Raw genomic sequence first — 17,695 nt, 5'->3', positions numbered from 1 at the left:
CTCAAAATAACACACAAAGCAAAACATTAAATTCACTACCATACTACAACTTAAACAGAATGTTTACTCTGATCGTACAGAATTTCAATGAAAGTGCTTTATTCTTCAAATTGAATTTCCAACTTTGCTCAAGATTAAAAAAAAAGTATGACAAGGCATAATTTAAAATCAAAAACAGTATCTTGTTACATGTTGGTCAGAGTAAGATAAAAAATGTAAATCTCAAAAGCCTTAGCTTTTCAATTCAACCAAGCTTACAGCTGGATTTCTTTTTTCCTTCATCAAGCAAACACAAACCAAAAGCCTCACTCTCAAATTTAAAAAGGACTTTTCTGTTAAAGCATATATTGTTCCATCTCTCCAACCACAAATATTTGAAACTTTAGAACAAAAGGAATATGGGGTATAAAAACTGCTCGGTATTTATATTTGAATCACTCTTCTAAAAGGAGTCCATAAAAATGAACCATTCATTAGGCTATTCTAAGCAAATGTGTTTTTTACATTTGACGGAATTCTAGACTGAAATTTCAATGGCCTGATCAGATTAAACATTTATATTGGATCTAAATCCCCAGTCTCAAACTGAAATGGGGAAATCTGTTTAATTACTGTAAATCCTATTAAACCAATCTTCTTTAAAAAGTGGAAAATGTCCGATCTCTGAGGGCTATGGAGGGTATAATGAATGCAGAGCTTAATTAGGGCCCACTGCTGTGTCCCTATAATCTATTAATTAGCATTCTCAGTTCTCTATATCTCATTGCAGTGTTTCACTTTACTTTAAAATTGCACCCTTCGTTTTTTGGACCAATGTTATACAATTTTAGGTTTGTGTGGTAATTATAGTGGTGCAGGAAGAACATATTCCTGCCAGCATTGGTGCTCAATTAGGGCAAGGGGCGGAATCTAGATAAGGCAGTATTCACCCTTCCTCAGAACATATGGTTTTCTTGGCATTCTAGCCCTGTAGATTGTTTCACTTTCACTGGACTAAATTGCTGAGTTCCCAACATCATCTTCAGAAGATTTAAAATATTGCCTTTGCCTTTAGCTTGGTAATTAGAGAACACTGCCATTGTTTTTGTTTTGTTTATTTCTTAAATTGAATTACCGTGAGCTGTTGATAAGCATATTTACAGTATCATTATCAAGGTACACTGGAGGCTAATTCAAAGAAAAATCCAGTAACCCCAATTTAAGTTCTAAAACTATTTTACTTTATAAATACACATACACTTTGTTTAAACATATAAACATAATGACATTTATTACAGGAGAGTCTTAAAGGAAATGTTTACTTGTGAGCAACTTTTATACAACATTGTAATAAAAAGCGTCAGCTACTTTTCAGGTAAATGAAAATAAGCTGTGATTTTTATCAACAATACACTTGACACCAGATAATCTAATCCACTTACTGTCTAAATACATATGAAATATTTAATTTGGGAAAAAAGGTACAACTATAGAAGATAAAATTGAAACATAAACTTTTATAAAAATTTAGAATATATACAATGATGCACACCTGAAACATAACGTAATGTTAGTTTAATAAATAAAAAATGATGTAATTAAGTACTTCACATTCAAGCAACAGTAAATATTGCAAATTTATCAATCCCATTTTATAAACGTAAAAGAACTTTTAGTTTCTAAAAACTTTACTGTATTTATTTACTATCACAAATCTAAATAAAGCAAACTTACTTTTTTCTTCTGTGGTATTTAGTATTGAATACCAAAAATAGTATCTTTTGGTGCTGTACTTCACTTTTCAACAACCTAAATGCTAAATGAAAAACAGGAATGCAGCAATAGCACAGCAGGTAGGACTTTTGCCTTGCACACGGCCGACCTGGGTTCAATTCCCAGCATCCCATAGGGTCCCCCGAGCACCGCCAGAGGTGATTCCTGAGTGCAGAGCCAGGAGTAACCCCTGTGCATCGTCAGGCATGACCCAAAAAGAAAAAAAATGTTTTTTAATTGAAAAATAAAATTTAAAAAATGAAAAACAAAGTATTTCTCCACTATTGACATTATGTTTATTTTATCTTGTGCACCAATGACTCTCAAGGAAACAATACACAAATTGCCTACATGGCTTTTTAAAAGTTAAGCATATATATTTTTTTATTTCAGCTCTGGGTACTGAACCCAGGACCTCCTTCCTTACGCCAAATGGCCCTGTGAGCAGCAACCTGGGTTTCCAAGCACCTCTAGCTGTTTCTTCCACAACATAAACATGCACACATCTGAGGCAGGTATTCTACCACTAAACCACACGCCTAGTCATATCTTGATTTTTCACACCCATTTCTGGCACATATTCATTATATGGAAGGTCACTGTGAGAGCTAATGATGACTATGCAATGGCATCTATCACACTCTAAGTACAATACTGTAGCACTGGCACTGTCATAGCACTGTGTCAGTCCCACTGTTCATAGATTTGCTCAAGCAGGCACCAGTAACGTCTCCACTGTGAGACTTGTTACTGTTTTTGGCATATCGAATACACCACAGGGAGCTTGCCAGGCTCCGCTGTGTGGACGGGATACTCTCAGTAGCTTGCCGGGCTCTCTGAGAGGGACGGAGGAATCGAAACTGGATTGGCCGTGTGCAAGGCAAACACCCTACCGGCTGTGCTATTGCTCTAGTTCAAGTATGGTCCTTTTTATTTTTCTTTCTTTCACAAGTGTGCTAAGAAGTGGTACGACACAACCATCAAATACTCCTAAGCAAATGACCAGTAGTGTGAAGATTCTAAAACTCAAAAAACTGGTTTATCAGCCGACTCACTAGAGAAATTTGTTTAAAATACAGGATTAGGGCTAGAGAGATAGTAGAGGAATGGAGGCACATGCCCTGCATGCAGCCAAACTTGGTTCAATGTGGGCATCAAATGGTTCCCAGACTACCAACTGGAATAGCCTGGTTAATTCATAATATCAAAAGGTCCAGGGGCTGGAGTGATAGCACAGCGGGTAGGGCGTTTGCCTTACACGCGGCCGACCCGGGTTCGAATCCCAGCATCCCATATGGTCCCCTGAGCACCGCCAGGGGTGATTCCTGAGTGCATGAGCCAGGAGTGACCCCTGTGCATCGCCGGGTGTGACCCAAAAAGCAAAAAAAAAAAAAAAAAAAAAAAGTCCAAAAATTCCTGGTAATTCTTAACACCACAGGGTCAAAAAAACACTACATCCTTAGGACCACACATTGAGGAGGCACCCAGCTGGCTGAGAATCATGGGAGGGACCCCCAGGCATCCAAAGAACTACTTGGGAGACCCTATACATATATACAAGCACATATAGTTTTTATTTGATATTTAATTTATATACATATATACACATAAAATCTCTAGTGCCATCTCCAGAGGTATTTACTCAGTATAAAACAAGTCTGGGAATCCATATGCCTGTTTACAACTGAGGAATCTTTTAAAATCTAAAACCATTTGGGAACGCTGGCTGGTTCTGCCCTTTTGGAAAACAATATGGTCACTTCTCAAACAATTAGAAATTGAGCTTCCATTGACCCAGCAATACCACTTCTGGGAATATATCCCAGAGAGGCAAAAAGGCACAGTCAAAATGACATCTGCACCTGTATGTCCATCGCAGCACTGTTTACAATAGCCAGAATCTGGAAAAAACCCAAATGCCCGAGAACGGGTGACTGGTTAAAAAAGCTTTGGTACATCTACACAATGGAATACTATGCAGCTGTCAGAAAGAATGAGGTCATGAACTTTGCGTATAAGTGGATCAACATGGAAAGGATTATGCTAAGTGAATGATACTTTCTGACTAAGTGAATGAGTCAGAAAGAAAGAGACAGACATAGAAAAATTGCACTCCTATGCGGAATATAAAACAACAGAATGGGAGACTAACACTCAAGAATAGTAGCATTAAGTACCTGGAGATTTGCTCCATGGCATGGAAGCTGGCCTCACATGCCGGGGGAAAAGGCAGCTCAGATAGAGAAGGGAACACCAACTAAAGTGTGGTGGAGGATCCACTCGGGATGTGAGAGGCGGGTTGAAAGCAGACTACAGATTGAACACAATAGCCACCCAGTACCTCCAATGCAAACCACAACATCCAAAAGGAGAGAGAGAACAAAAAGGAATTCCCTGTCACAGGGGCCGGGTGGGGTGAGGGGGACTGGTTGACGGGGGGCGGGAGGGACGCTGGGGCCATCGGTGGAGAACAGGAAATGGTGGACGGAGGGGTACTCGAGTAATGTTTGACTGTAACACAAGCATGGACTTCTGTAACTGTACCCTCATGGTGACTCACTAATAAAAATTAATTAATTTTTAAAAATTTAAAAAAGATTTACCACCATGTTTTAGTTCATTTCTTTCATTTTTTTCAAACTTTTTTTTATTAAATCACTGTAAGATAGACCATTAAAGAGCTGTACATGATTAAATTTCAGTCATACAGTATCCCAACACCCATCCCTCCACCAGTGTACATTTTCCAGCACCATTATCCCCAGGTTCCCTCCCATCACACCCCCTCATCCCCACCCCCTGCCTACCTCTATGACAGGCGCTTCTCTTTTCTTTTCTCTTTCTCTCCCCCCTCCCCTTCCCTCCCTCTCCCTCCCTCCTGCCCATTTTAGGCATTGTAGTTTGCAATACTGATATTGAAAAGTTATCAAAAATATCCCTTACCTACTTTTAACCGTCAGATCTTGTTCAGTATGATCAGTATAATCATATTATTGTCATATTGGTCTCTTCCCTATCTTACCTACCCTCAGCCCCATACACACTGTGGTTAGTTCCAACCACTGACCAGTCCTCTTAATCCCTGTTTTCCACGGCCATGGATATTATTCTTCTATATATACTTTTATATACCACAAATGAATGCAGTCATTCTATATCAGTCCCTTTCCTTCTGACTCATTTCACTCAGCATGATACTTTCCATGTCCATCCATTTACAGGCAAATTTCATTACTTCATTTTTCCTGACAGCTGCATAGTATTCCATCGTGTAGATGTCTATGTTCTTTCACAGTTTTAAGATCTCAAAGACTCTAAAGAGACTTGCTAAGAAATACTTCATTTAAATTTTCTCTATGCTATTAACTATAGATTTTTAAAAATGAGATTTTGTATAATAACATTTAATCACTGGTTAAAATGTAAAAGCACATTAGTGAGAATATACCTGAAAAAGAATACATTTACGCTTCAACTTTACAATCTCTTATCCTGGGGTGGGAGAGAGAAGCCACTGGGCTGAGTGCGGGCAAAGTTCTGCAAGCAGGAGCCCCAGGCTCAACCCCTGGCACCACATGGTCCCCAAAGTACTGCCAGGAGCAATGCAGAAGCAGAGTTGAAAGTAAAACCTAAGCAATGCCAGATGTGGCCCAAAAGTCAAAAATAAGAGTAACAAAAATAAAATCTCTGATTCAAGAGCCAGAGAAATAGCTCAAAGGTCTAAATGCAAGTCTGGAATGCACTGGGACCCAGGTTAGAATCCTGATACCACGTGTTCTCCCAAACACCGTTAAGATGCAGTTCTGATAATACCCAGTACTCCTGCGGAAGCCCAAAATATAAAAAACAAAAGTCTCAAATTCAAAGGTATTTGAGTTCAATTCAAAGGTATAGCCTTCAATTCACAACGTACTATGAAGTAAATGATGATTTTAATTGTTATATTAAATATTAGAGACATAATGCAAAAATAATGCTTTAGATTTTAAGTATTTAATATGCTATAGAAGTTGTTAGCTACAACAAGTCACAGTCTAACAGTACAGTATTCCATTTGTGTAAAATTTATATGTGTCGATAAATGCATCTAGACTGTGAACTGAGCTACAACCCCATGCCACCCAGGGAGGGGGAAGGATTTTCTCTCTCAAAGCTTTCTTTCTATGGGGGAGATAGCAGCGAAGGCAGGGGAAGCAGCGGTGCCCATGTGGCGTCCGCCATCTTCTAGAACTCACAACCCAGAGGTATGAGCTTGCAGTGATGTGGCAAGCAAGAGATCATGGGATGGGGGTGTTACCGGCACACTCTCCGCCCAGATGAGATCCGGAGCAGCTGTGCACGACACGGCCCCTCTGCTCCTTAAAGACTATGATCCAGGAGTTCTACTAATCCATTTTGGCACCCAGCAGCTTCTTATAGAAATGCATCTAGACTGTGAACTGAGGCAAAATATCAGAAATCCAAAACCAGGAGCTCATATAATCTTCATTCTCAGTAATGGAAAACAAATTATCAAACGATGCCTTTTCAGCAGGTTTGATTGTTGGGGAGAAATTCCAAATAATAATAGTGAGTTCACTGTTGAAATATTGAATGTATTCAAAGTATAGAGAGAATGGTAGGGGAACATGTGCACTGAAGGGATGGGGGTTTGATCATTATATGACTGAGACTTAAACCTGAAAGCTTTGTAACTTTTGTCACGGTGATTCAATAAAATAAACTTTTTTTTTTTTTTTTTTTTTGCTTTTTGGGTCACACCCAGCGATGCTCAGGGGTTACTCCTGGCTTTGCACTCAGGAACTACTCCTGGCGGTGCTTGGGGGACCATATGGGATGCCGGGGATCGAACCCGGGTCGGCCGCGTGCAAGGCAAACGCCCTACCCGCTGTGCTATCACTCCGGCCCCAAAATAAAATTTTTTTTAAAAAATTTAAAAATAATTTATATATTTCTATGCAGAAATAGCTTATTAAGAAGAAATATTTTAAAAGTAAAACAACAAAGTTATCATAGATGGGCAGATTTGAAGTAAATCTTATTTTATCTATTTTTCATATATATGTCTTATCTTTATATATCTATTATTTAAGTGAAGAGAAACATTAGGGTGGAGACAAAGACATACATGTTCAAGAAAGAACACGTGCTTCTCCAGAGGGGAAAAGGTACGTCTTGACTTGAGATGCAGGCCAATCTCTGGGGCAAAGAAATAGCCTATTATTTTTATGATCAGAAAAAAAAAAACTACGCAAGGAAGGCAATTCTAGAGCTTTAAAACATAGAGAAATGGGGCCAGAGCAACCCCGGTTCAATTCCTGGCACCTCATATGGTCCCCCAAGCTCTCCAGAAGTGATACCTGGGCAGAGAGGCAACAGTAAGCCCTGAGCACTCTTCAGGTGTGCCCCCCGCCAAAAAAAAACAAAAAACACATAGAAAATGTAAACAAACCAAAATAACTGAATGATAAAGCAATTAAACCATCAGAGACAGATAACTTCAAATCCTTTTAAATTCTTGGAATTCAAGAACACTGAAGAAACCAAAATAAATTTGATTATTTCATCTTTATTAATCTGACCCTAAAGTACTATCAAGTATAATGTCACCAATAAGGTCACCATTTCAAAATTCTCTCTTAAAAATATAGGGGTGACAGAGAGGCAAAAAAGTACAATCGAAACAACATCTGCACATGTATGTTCATCGCAGCACTGTTTACAATAGCCAGAATCTGGAAAAAACCCGAATGCCCCAAAACGGATGACTGGTTGAGGAAACTTTGGTACATCTATACAATGGAATACTATGCAGCTGTTAGAAAAAAGGAAGTCAAGAATTTTGTAGTTAAGTGGATGGGCATGAAAAGTTTCATGCTGAGTGAAATGAGTCAGAAAGAGAGAGACAGACATAGAAAGACTGCACTCATCTATGGTATATAGAATATCAGAGTGGGAGACTAATACCCAAGAACTGTAGAAATAAGTATCAGGAGGTTGACCCCATGGCTTCGAGGTTGGCCTCACGTTCCGGGGAAAGGGCAACTCAGAGAAGCGATCACCAACTACATTGTAGTCGAAGGCCATGTGGGGGAAGGGAGTTGAGGGCTGAATGAGGGCTAGAGACTGAGCACAGCGGCCACTCAACACCTTTATTGCAAACCACAACAGCTAATTAGAGAGAGAGAACAGAAGGGAATGCCCTGCCACAGTGGCAGGGTGGGGTGGGGGGGAGATGGGATTGGGGAGAGTGGGAGGGACACTGGGTTTACGGGTGGTGGAGAATGGGCACTGGTGAAGGGATGGGTTCCCGAACTTTGTATGAGGGAAGTATAAGCACAAAAGTGTATAAATCTGTAACTGTACCCTCACAGTGATTCTCTAATTAAAAATAAATAAATTTAAAAAAAAAAAATACAGGGGTGAGGGGCTGGAGTGATAGCACAGGGGGTAGGGCATTTGCCTTGCACGCAGCCAACCCAGGTTCGATTCTCAGCATCCCATATGGTCCCCTGAGCACTGCCAGGAGTAATTCCTGAGTGCAGAGCCAGGATTGACCCCTGTGCATTGCTGAGTATGACCCAAAAAGCAAAAAAAGAAAAAAAAAATACAGGGGAGGGACCAGGAATGTAACTCAGAGATAGAGTACTTGTCCTACAGGTATGAAGTCTGGGTTTAATCCCTGGCACCACAGAATTTAAAAAAAGATAGAGGGGAGTAAAAGAGAACACAGGAAAAGTGAATCTTTTTTCTTTTCTGTCTTTGGAATAACAAAGGTAACTTATATACAAGAATCTCTGCACAAGAAGAGAAGGCTGAAAGAGAGCAGTTGGAGAGCAAATACACACACACACACACACACACACACACACACACACACACACACACTCCTCACAGTGGGCACCCTGGAGATAACGTCTTAGTGTAATACCTAACTAATAACAGACCTGAGTAGGAACATTAATGTTAAAACTCTAGAGGTGTGTAATAGGCTCCTTCATTCTATCAAGATTAATTAATGTGCTTGTGGTCTCATGAATACATGTTTGTCTCTATAATAATTACAGTACATGCTGACTTTATTCCTAGAACAAGGTTACCATGGGTCACACGCTTTTGATGGTGCTGTTTATGCTACAGATGGAGCCGCTGTAGCACATCTGGTTTTACCTGATGTTGGGACACACTGGGAGCTTCCTAGGTATAATCTGAGAATTGGCCTTGGTTCCATGTAAGACAAGAAGAAACTGAAGGAAGAGGATGTCACTGCAAATTGGTAAGTGGCCATTTTGTTTTTACGTAGATGAAGAATTAGCATCGACTTAAGAATTTCAGTGAGAGATGATGGGGCTTACCACATTTCTCTGCCTGGGTGAAGAGAGGGGAGGGAGAAAAGGATCCTGAAGCTACGGTTTTATTTCTATTTCAAAAACTAGTGAAATTATTATTCAAAGTGAAATCATAATTTGTACTTTACAAATATTTATGCCACAAATGTAAACTTTCATCTTTGCTTGTATTTTGGGCCACACACCATGGTACACGGGAGCTGCTCCCGGCTTAGTGCTTGGGGGGGTCACTGTGAGTAGTGTGAGGGACACTATGTGGTGCCAGAGATCAAACCAGAGCTCCCTGTACAAACATGCACTCTGGTCCTTTGAGCTTTCTCCCCAGTCCAATATTAATTTCTGTTAAGTAATTCTTGTTCCATGCTATCAACATACTGATGTATCTTTAGGAAAGTCTTTTTTGAACTGTGGGTACTGGAGGTTCACATATATGCAAGTATGCTCTATCTACCTCTATAGCTTTATTTGACTGTCTTTTTACTATGGTAAACCTTAATGCTACAACTCAAATTTAATTTACATAATATGAATAATTTTTATAATTAATCTCAGAGAATGTGGTCAAATTCTGTTCTTCCAGGAACTGGAAAAATAATAATAACATATGAGGAAAGCAAAGAAGGGAGAGTAGAAAGAAAAGCCAGAGAAAAGAAATAAAGCAAGAATGGAAAGCAAGCAGACATAGCAACCAGAAAGTAAAATTAGGGCCAAATATGGAAAAGACTTAGAAATGAAGGGCAGAAAATCCTAAAATCACAAGGGAATAACTGAACAAGAAGGGAAAAACCTAAAGAAGAAAGAGTTAAAATGACTCACTTCATTTATACACATGAAATCTATAATAAAAAGAAACGTACGTATAAAACTAACCTGGTTTTCCTCCTGCACAACTCTATACTGTTCTTTCCAAATAGTGATTTTGGAAGCTTCATCTTTTCTCAGGGCTCTTTCTTTCTTTAGCTCTGGGCTCCAGAAAGTTTTGATGCTATTCATTGAGGAACTCAATTTACTCTCTTTCACTTCTACATCCTTCCGCAGGAGATCATTTTCTCGTAATACTTCCTTCAGCTGTGTCTGTAGATCCATGATTGTATTATCTCTTGCCTGACGAAGAGAGTGAGGTACAGTCGAAGCCATACTCACAGGAGGAAGGTGGTGCTCTCCGAATGCTATAGCGTCAGTAGCAACCCCACTGCTAGCTATGTTGGGGCTACTTCCCATAGCAGTCATCCTAACACCATAAGGCAGGCGTCCTCCAGAACGGCCAAGTGTCATGGTGCTTTTCGGTGTTTCTGAACCCACATTTTCATGGTCACTTAGGTACATAGGGCCAGATGTGGCATAGGCAGCATTTAAGGACTGTATGTTCTCCATTGAAAGGGTTTTCCCACTGCCACCTCCAACAGTGCTTCCAGAACTCCCTCCTGTACTATTGGTTCGACGATGACCCAAGCGAGGAGAACGTGGGAGCCTTGGTGAACGCCCAGGACTCTGATTACTTGGTTCCACCTTTCCAACTGAGCGCGCACTTCCATACATGGTTGCAGGATAAATTTAGTTAACAGAAAAGGTGTAAAGCAGAAAGCAAAATGTGGAACTCCGTGAGGCTTTTCTATGGCTGTAAGTCTGCTTAAGGTTAATCAGAAGAAACAGGTCATCAGCTATCCAGTCTTGCAGAAATATTTCACACCATATCTGTAAAGAAAAGGTAATACATTAAATTTTCCAGTAGTAAGCATATCCCTTCTCAGAAACTTTATTACACATACTCAAGGATCATCTCCCCTTCTATAATCTGTTTAATCTGATGCATTCAAATTTGATTGTGGCACAATTTACTTTGTAACTAACATTTTTATTTTTTTTTAATTCTTTTATTGATTCACCATGTGGAAAGTTACAAAGCTTTCAGGTTTAAGTCTCAGTTATACAATGCTCAAACACCCATCCCTTCACCAGTGCACATATTCCACCACCAATAATAACTAACATTTTTAAAATATCACACATTCCTCAAAACTGAAATACAAAGCTCTATCAAACAAACAGAAAAGAAAAACAAGAGATAAATAAGACACTGACTAGCAAAAGATAAAACTCAAGAATGTGTCTACACCATAGTCTAATAGGAAAGCCTGGTATCATCAACTGACAACTAAAACAGACCTCAATCAGATATAATACTAATATATAAGTATCAATATTTGATTCTATATCAACAATGACAAGTAACTTTTTAAAATTATATTTCAATGACAACAAAACTGCAAACATGCTTTGAGATAATCTAAAATTGTGCAAGCAAGCACTGACTAAAAGAATACATGACAAAAAGTAATCTATGCTAGCAAATGGAAAGGCAAAGACCATAATGGTGTCAATACTTTCCCAACCGCTTCACATCCTAATGAAAATCTCTACAGGATTCTTCAACAAACCATCTCCAAAATTAAATAGAATAGTAAACATACAAAAGTACAATATTTGTATTTTGAAACAATCTAAAATCAAATAGAAAAGGAAGATGCCTCCTGATTGGCAAGTTAAATTACCATAATCCCTTTTTTTGTGAGGTAAAAATTCAAAAACTTTTGAAAATAACTTGTTTCCAGTAGGGAAGGCAGAGGGAAGATGACCCAAGGGGTGTCAGGGTTGAAACACAAGGTCTTACACATAAGCTTTTCTTTTTTAACTTACCAAACAATAAAGCCTAGCTTGATCTAAGAGAGGTCACTTATTTGCCATATGTATCTCACTTAGTGTGATTATTTGTTTACTTCATTCAGAAAACAATGTGTCTACATTGTTACAGGATATTACTACATATGGCCCAGGGAATTATGGGGCGGGGGGAGGGGGAGATTTGTACCCCAAAACTATATCAATATGATTTCACATGGACTAGCAACCATTTAAAACTATAGTAAAAAATATTTTAAGGATAAATAGTTCAATAAACAGGGTTTGGGTTTGAAAAACCAATACAAAAATACACTCCACTTCATACAACAGAAATTAGTTTCACGCACACGAAAAACAGAAAAGTACTGGAAGCAGTAGAAGGGCAGGGTATGTGACTAGTGGTAGAGCACATGTCTTGAACATACAAGAGGAAGGAAAGAGAGGAGGGAGAGAGAGAGAGAGCGTGAGAGCAAGAGAGGTCAAGAAACAATAGTTAGGGCGCATGCCTAGCAGGTGTCCAACCCGGGTTCATTCCAGCACCACATGGTCCCCTGAACACTACATGGTGGCCCAGTATCCCCAACACGATAGGCTTCACGCAGAATCGTATCCTCAGGCCCTTGTGCTGAGCTGATCCTATGGCCCCACCGGCCCCCAACCTCCTGAGCACTGCTTAGCATACAGAAGGAAAGAATTAGATGAAAGTACATACAATGGAAGAACAAAGATTTGTATACAAAACCTATTACGAACAGCTATGCAGGAAAAGTCATATCTGAAATAAAATTATTAAAGAGAAAGGGAACATGTATTATTAAGTGGAGTTTGGATAAAAATGTTTGTAGAAACTTTAGTTTCACTTACAATTTGGATAAAAATGTTTGTAGAAACTTTAGCTTCACTTACACTTTAGCTGTGTATACTCATATTACAATAAAACTAAGTTTTTTTCAAGGAAAGTGTTTATATTCAAACAGTACATAATTAAAATATGTATTACAGGTATCTACTTTCCAGACTTCTCTCAAAAACAAATCAATAGATTTAAACTAGCACTCTATGATTTTACAATACTCATCACAAGATTAACTTGAGTCAAGTAACATTTTTCAGTATACTCAATCTCAATAATACTTGCCCAAATTTCTGTTATGTCAAATTATTTTAAGTATTACTTCATGTAAATAACAAGTAAATCATAAGATCAAAAATATAAAAGATGAGATATTCCGGTGAAACTCAAGGTCCTCAGAAATATGAATGCACTGGGAGTTCAAAACTAAATTAGTGATGCAGTAAAAACAGTCTAGGATCTAACTTCTTGTTGTTGGTTTTTTTGGTTTGGTCTGGTTTTGTTTTAGGGGCCACACCTGACTCTGTGCAGGGAACTCTAGGTGCCAGGGATCAAATCCTAGCCTCCAGCACACTAAGCATGTACTCCAGACTGCTGCGCGTCTCTCTGGCCTCCTAGCTTTAAGTCTCAGATCACACCCCATATAAGATCATGTAACTTTTAAAGATTTTTGTTTTAAGATAAATTTCTTGTTTACACAAGATAGTATTGGGTTTAATCCTTGCCTTGCATGCAGCCAAATCTGGTTCAATCCCCAGCACCACTTATGGTCCCACAGGCACTGCCAAGAGTGATCCCTACACAAAGAAACAAAAGTCCTGTTTTGGAGCAACAGCACCGCAGGGTGTGCGCTTGCTTTGCATTTAGGTGACCTGGGTTTGATCCCCAGCACACACAAATGGTCCTCAGAGCACCTTGAGGAGCACTTCCAGGAGTGTTTCCTAAGCACAAAGTCAGGAGCAATCCTTGAGTATCACTAGTTGTGGTCCAAAAGGAAAAAAAAAAAAAAAAGAGGTGGGCTAAGCAAAAGTACAGCAGGTAGAGGTAGGGCATTTGCTTTTCATGCAGCCAACCCAGGTTCTATCCACAACATCCCATATGGTCTCCGAAGTATCACTAGGAGTAATTTCTAACTGCAGAGCCAAGAATAACCCCTGAATATCACTGGGTGTGACTCAAAAGCCAAAGAAAAAAAAAAAGTAGGTCCTGAGCACAAGTATAGATGACCCAATCTCCCAAATTAAAGACTTATAATCAGTAAAAATTTCACTTGCATTCCTATTTTTATACCTATATACCCAGGATCACATAAACATTTCTCTAAGAAGCCTTGACCTAGCGTAACAAGCAGGACAGGAAATAAAATTTCAACCTTTAAGATTCCACTTCAACAGTAGCACTGGCTCCAAAACTGAAATGGTCTGCCAGTAATGCAATTTATTTTAGTTTTTGTAGTTTTGATTGGTCGTTTGGCTTGCTTTTTTTTGGGAGGGGAAGGGTGCTGGAGGGCCATACCCAGCAGTACTCAGGGCTCACTCATGGCTCTGCACTCAGGTATCATTCCTGACAGACTCAGGGGACCATATGGATGCTGGATATCAAACCCAGATTAGTCACATGCAAGGCAAACACCCTATCTGCTGTCCTATCACTCTGTTCCTGTCAGTAATGTGTTGGGGTTTTTTTGTAACAAATAACTTCTTTCTAAAACTAATCTGCTCATGAAGTAAAGAAGTTTTCTATAACTAATCTGAACTGTAAGGTAGGTGACATGTAACATTCTACGTAGTATTTATTCAAGTAAATTCTAAATGAACAAAAGGGGATCCAAAAATTTTATTTTCCTTTTTCAGAAGTAATCACACTGTTGCTTAAAGTGAACACTTACTATCCAAATTCCTTTGAATAATAACAAAGACAACATTTAGTGTTTACAATATGACAAGCATTCCACTAATTCTGAGACTTTAAAAGTAAGTAATATAATTATATCCATTTTATAAAGAAAGCAAGGTGTTAAGTGATTCATCTAAGGCAATATGTGGAGTATGTGTTGTCCACAGGCGGTATAAGGTCTGCACAATCATGTGGTCTGGCCCTGGGACATGGCTGAACAGAAAGGCATGTTTCTCATTGGCTCTTTCTCATCTGCCTGTATTGTGTGGCTCATAAATGATGTTATAAATATTCAAATGGCCTTGGCAAAAGAAGGTTTCCAAAGCGTAATGTTAAAAGACATAGTTATCAAGATTGTGCATCAGGTCCCAAATTAGGGCACCTAATTCCAGAGCCTTGGAGATTCTTAAATACTGTGCTGAATCACCCACTCACTGCTCTATAGGCTATCAGAGTTTCCACCGACTTTTAAGACAGCATGTCCAAGTCATCAAGTATTCTAAAATCTTGGGTTTTCTCAGGCATACAACTCAAGTAATCACATGTACAAGTTATTAAGGCAAAAGCCTTTTTTCAGCAAATAATAATAATAACAATAAACTAACAAAGAACAATTCAGCCTCAGGAATAATGCCATCAGAATTTTAAATGGTTACATTCAATAAAAAAAAAATCCAATTGTGCTTTTGAATGGTACTCTATTTTCACAGAATCAAATAACTAAATCATAGTGAACAGGCAAAGATCCAATAATAAAATTTCATATCATGTTCAACATTTAGAAGGTGCATAGTAATGCTGAAGTCACACTGAAAAATGGCATTTGAATGTGGAATATTTGCTATTATCAGAACTATATTCACTTATAAAACAAAAGAAGAAAATTCACTAATTATATCTGAAACCTTCGTACTTCCTCTCTAATCTTACAAACTTCAGGGAAGACAGTTTTTGATTAAGTTTTTGGACCACACCCAGCAATGCTTAGGGATTACTCCTGGCTCTGTCTCAGGAATCATTCCTAACAGTGCTCAGGAATATAAGGATGCCAGGGACCAAACCCAGGTTGGCCCCGTGCAAGGCAAGCACCCTATCTGCTATACTATCTCTCTGGCCCCAGAGAAGGTCGGGGGCAAGGGGAGGGTTCCAAGAGGGGAGAAAATTTTACATTTTTCCTTGAAAAACATACAACCAGAAGGGCTGGAGTGATAGCACAGCAGGCAGGGCGTTTGCCTTGCAAGAGGCCAACCCAAGTTTGAATCCCAGCATCTCTTATGGTTCCCTGAGCACCGCCAGGGGTAATTCCTAAGTGCATGAGCCAGGAGTGACCGCTGTGCATTGCTGGGTGTGACCCAAAAAGAAAAAATATATATATATACATATATATAACCAGAAGCTGAAGTGATAATATAGTGGGGACCACATGGGGTGAATACAGGGGATCAAACCCAGGTTGGCCATATGCAAAGCAAGCACCTTACCCAGTCACTGGTTGTATATGTATTTTTAATACAAACTTTATTATTTTTTGTTTTGGGGCTATACTCGATGGTACTCAGGGGGAACCCTTGATTCTGCTCTAGGGATCACTGCTGGCAGTGCTCAGAGGACTATATGGGGTGCCAGGGACAAACCTAAATTGCCCCCAAAATAATTTTTTTTAAATATTACTATTTATTTTATACATATACATGTTAAAATACTACATGTTTTTTGAAAGTGTTTTTAAAGGGATGCAGTATGAGCCCAAGTATATAAAACTCCAGAAATGCTCAGGGACTATTCCCAGCATTTCTTGAGGGATCATGTGGTACCGCAGATCAAACCCGAGCCTCCTGCATGCAAAGCCTATGCATAAATTCTCTCCCTGGTGCGTGTAGCAGTGTGTGTAGCAATACCACTCAAATCTTTTGTGGGGGGCAGGGAAGGTGGACGGACACCGAGTCTCACTGTGCTCAGAGGCTACTCCCAAGATTCTGCTCAAGGAATTTCTCTGAAGTTGCTGGGGAGAACGGGGAGGATAACCGTACAGTATTGCTGGGATCAAACCCAGGTCTAGGTCTCACTCCTGCCGAGCATGTGTACTTTCTCTTTGAGCTACCTCCCAAGTGGGGTGGTTTCTTATGGCAAGTCCAAATCAATTCATAGAGATCACTCCCACATACAGGAAAATAAACAAACCCAAAAGGAACTGCCCTAACTTCCTCCTGCCATATTCGCCTCAAAACCCATCCTATTTTTCTTCACTATGATGAGAGACACGTAAAGCTAATCCTTCCACAGGTACGTCAGTTACCATTCCCTCTGGCTTCTTCAGAGATCCTACTTCAATTGCTTTTTCTCTCCTATGCATTTGTAAGATCTGTATTTCTAATCCCTCATCTTAAACATTCCCAACTTCTTGACACTCCCTTCCTTTCTCCTAGTCCCCCTGTTTGTTCACTCCTCTAAACGGTTGTGCTCTCCAGAGTTATACTTTCACGCATGTACTCTCACACCATAGTATCTCATTAGGGAACTATTTCTGCAACCACAGATTCAAATATTGACACAAAGAAGACTCCAAATATGTATCTCCTCTTTAACAATCATAACTATATATCTCACTACGTGAACATCTCTATTTCTATGCTTCACAAAATACCTCAAGCTCATCGTGTGCCCATAACAAACTCAGATTGCTAATTCTCCCTACTCTTTAAACTCACCTGCTCTTACAACATGAAAAAGAACATGAGGGATGTTCTTTCTTCTACTAAAATGAATAATCATACCATTATTTAAACTAGGAACTTAGGGGTCCTTCTAAAGTCCTAAACTCTCTCACACCCTCTTTATAGTTAGTGAATAAAATTCCTATCCATTTGTCTTCCAAATATTTCCCAAACTGATCCTCATACTTTGCTTTCACAATACCTTGGTTTCTATCAACATACCCCACCAAAAATACAACTTTCTAAACTTATTTCCTACCTTCAGTTTCACAAACAATGTTTTTCAAACTTAAGACCATTGATCTTCTAATAGGTTATAAGATCACTTTAGTAGTTTGGAAATAACTTGGTTTATTGTTTGTTTGTTTGTTTTGTTTTTATTTTTGTTTTTTCAAATTTTTGGCAACACCTGGCAACCACTGTCAGAGGCTATTCCTGTGCTCTGGGGT

The 17,695-nt window shown here is 39.1% G+C and overlaps 1 protein-coding gene across 9 annotated transcripts in view; it reads right to left on the bottom strand.

The window, feature by feature from the left end:
• The window catches only part of ERC1 (ELKS/RAB6-interacting/CAST family member 1), a 518,184-nt gene that overhangs the window by 456,325 nt on the left and 44,164 nt on the right, over positions 1 to 17,695 (bottom strand). For all 9 annotated transcript variants that reach the window (XM_055141299.1, XM_055141303.1, XM_055141300.1 and 6 more), the window contains exon 2: positions 9,972 to 10,796. In XM_055141299.1, coding sequence (XP_054997274.1) covers positions 9,972 to 10,640 — 669 coding nt within the window. In that variant the 5' untranslated portion in view covers positions 10,641 to 10,796. The remainder of the gene's footprint in view (positions 1 to 9,971; positions 10,797 to 17,695) is intronic.

The sequence above is a fragment of the Sorex araneus genome, chromosome 6, assembly GCF_027595985.1.
Source record: "Sorex araneus isolate mSorAra2 chromosome 6, mSorAra2.pri, whole genome shotgun sequence".
NCBI classification, from domain to species: domain Eukaryota; kingdom Metazoa; phylum Chordata; class Mammalia; order Eulipotyphla; family Soricidae; genus Sorex; species Sorex araneus.
This window is presented reverse-complemented; position numbering and strand designations above follow the sequence as displayed.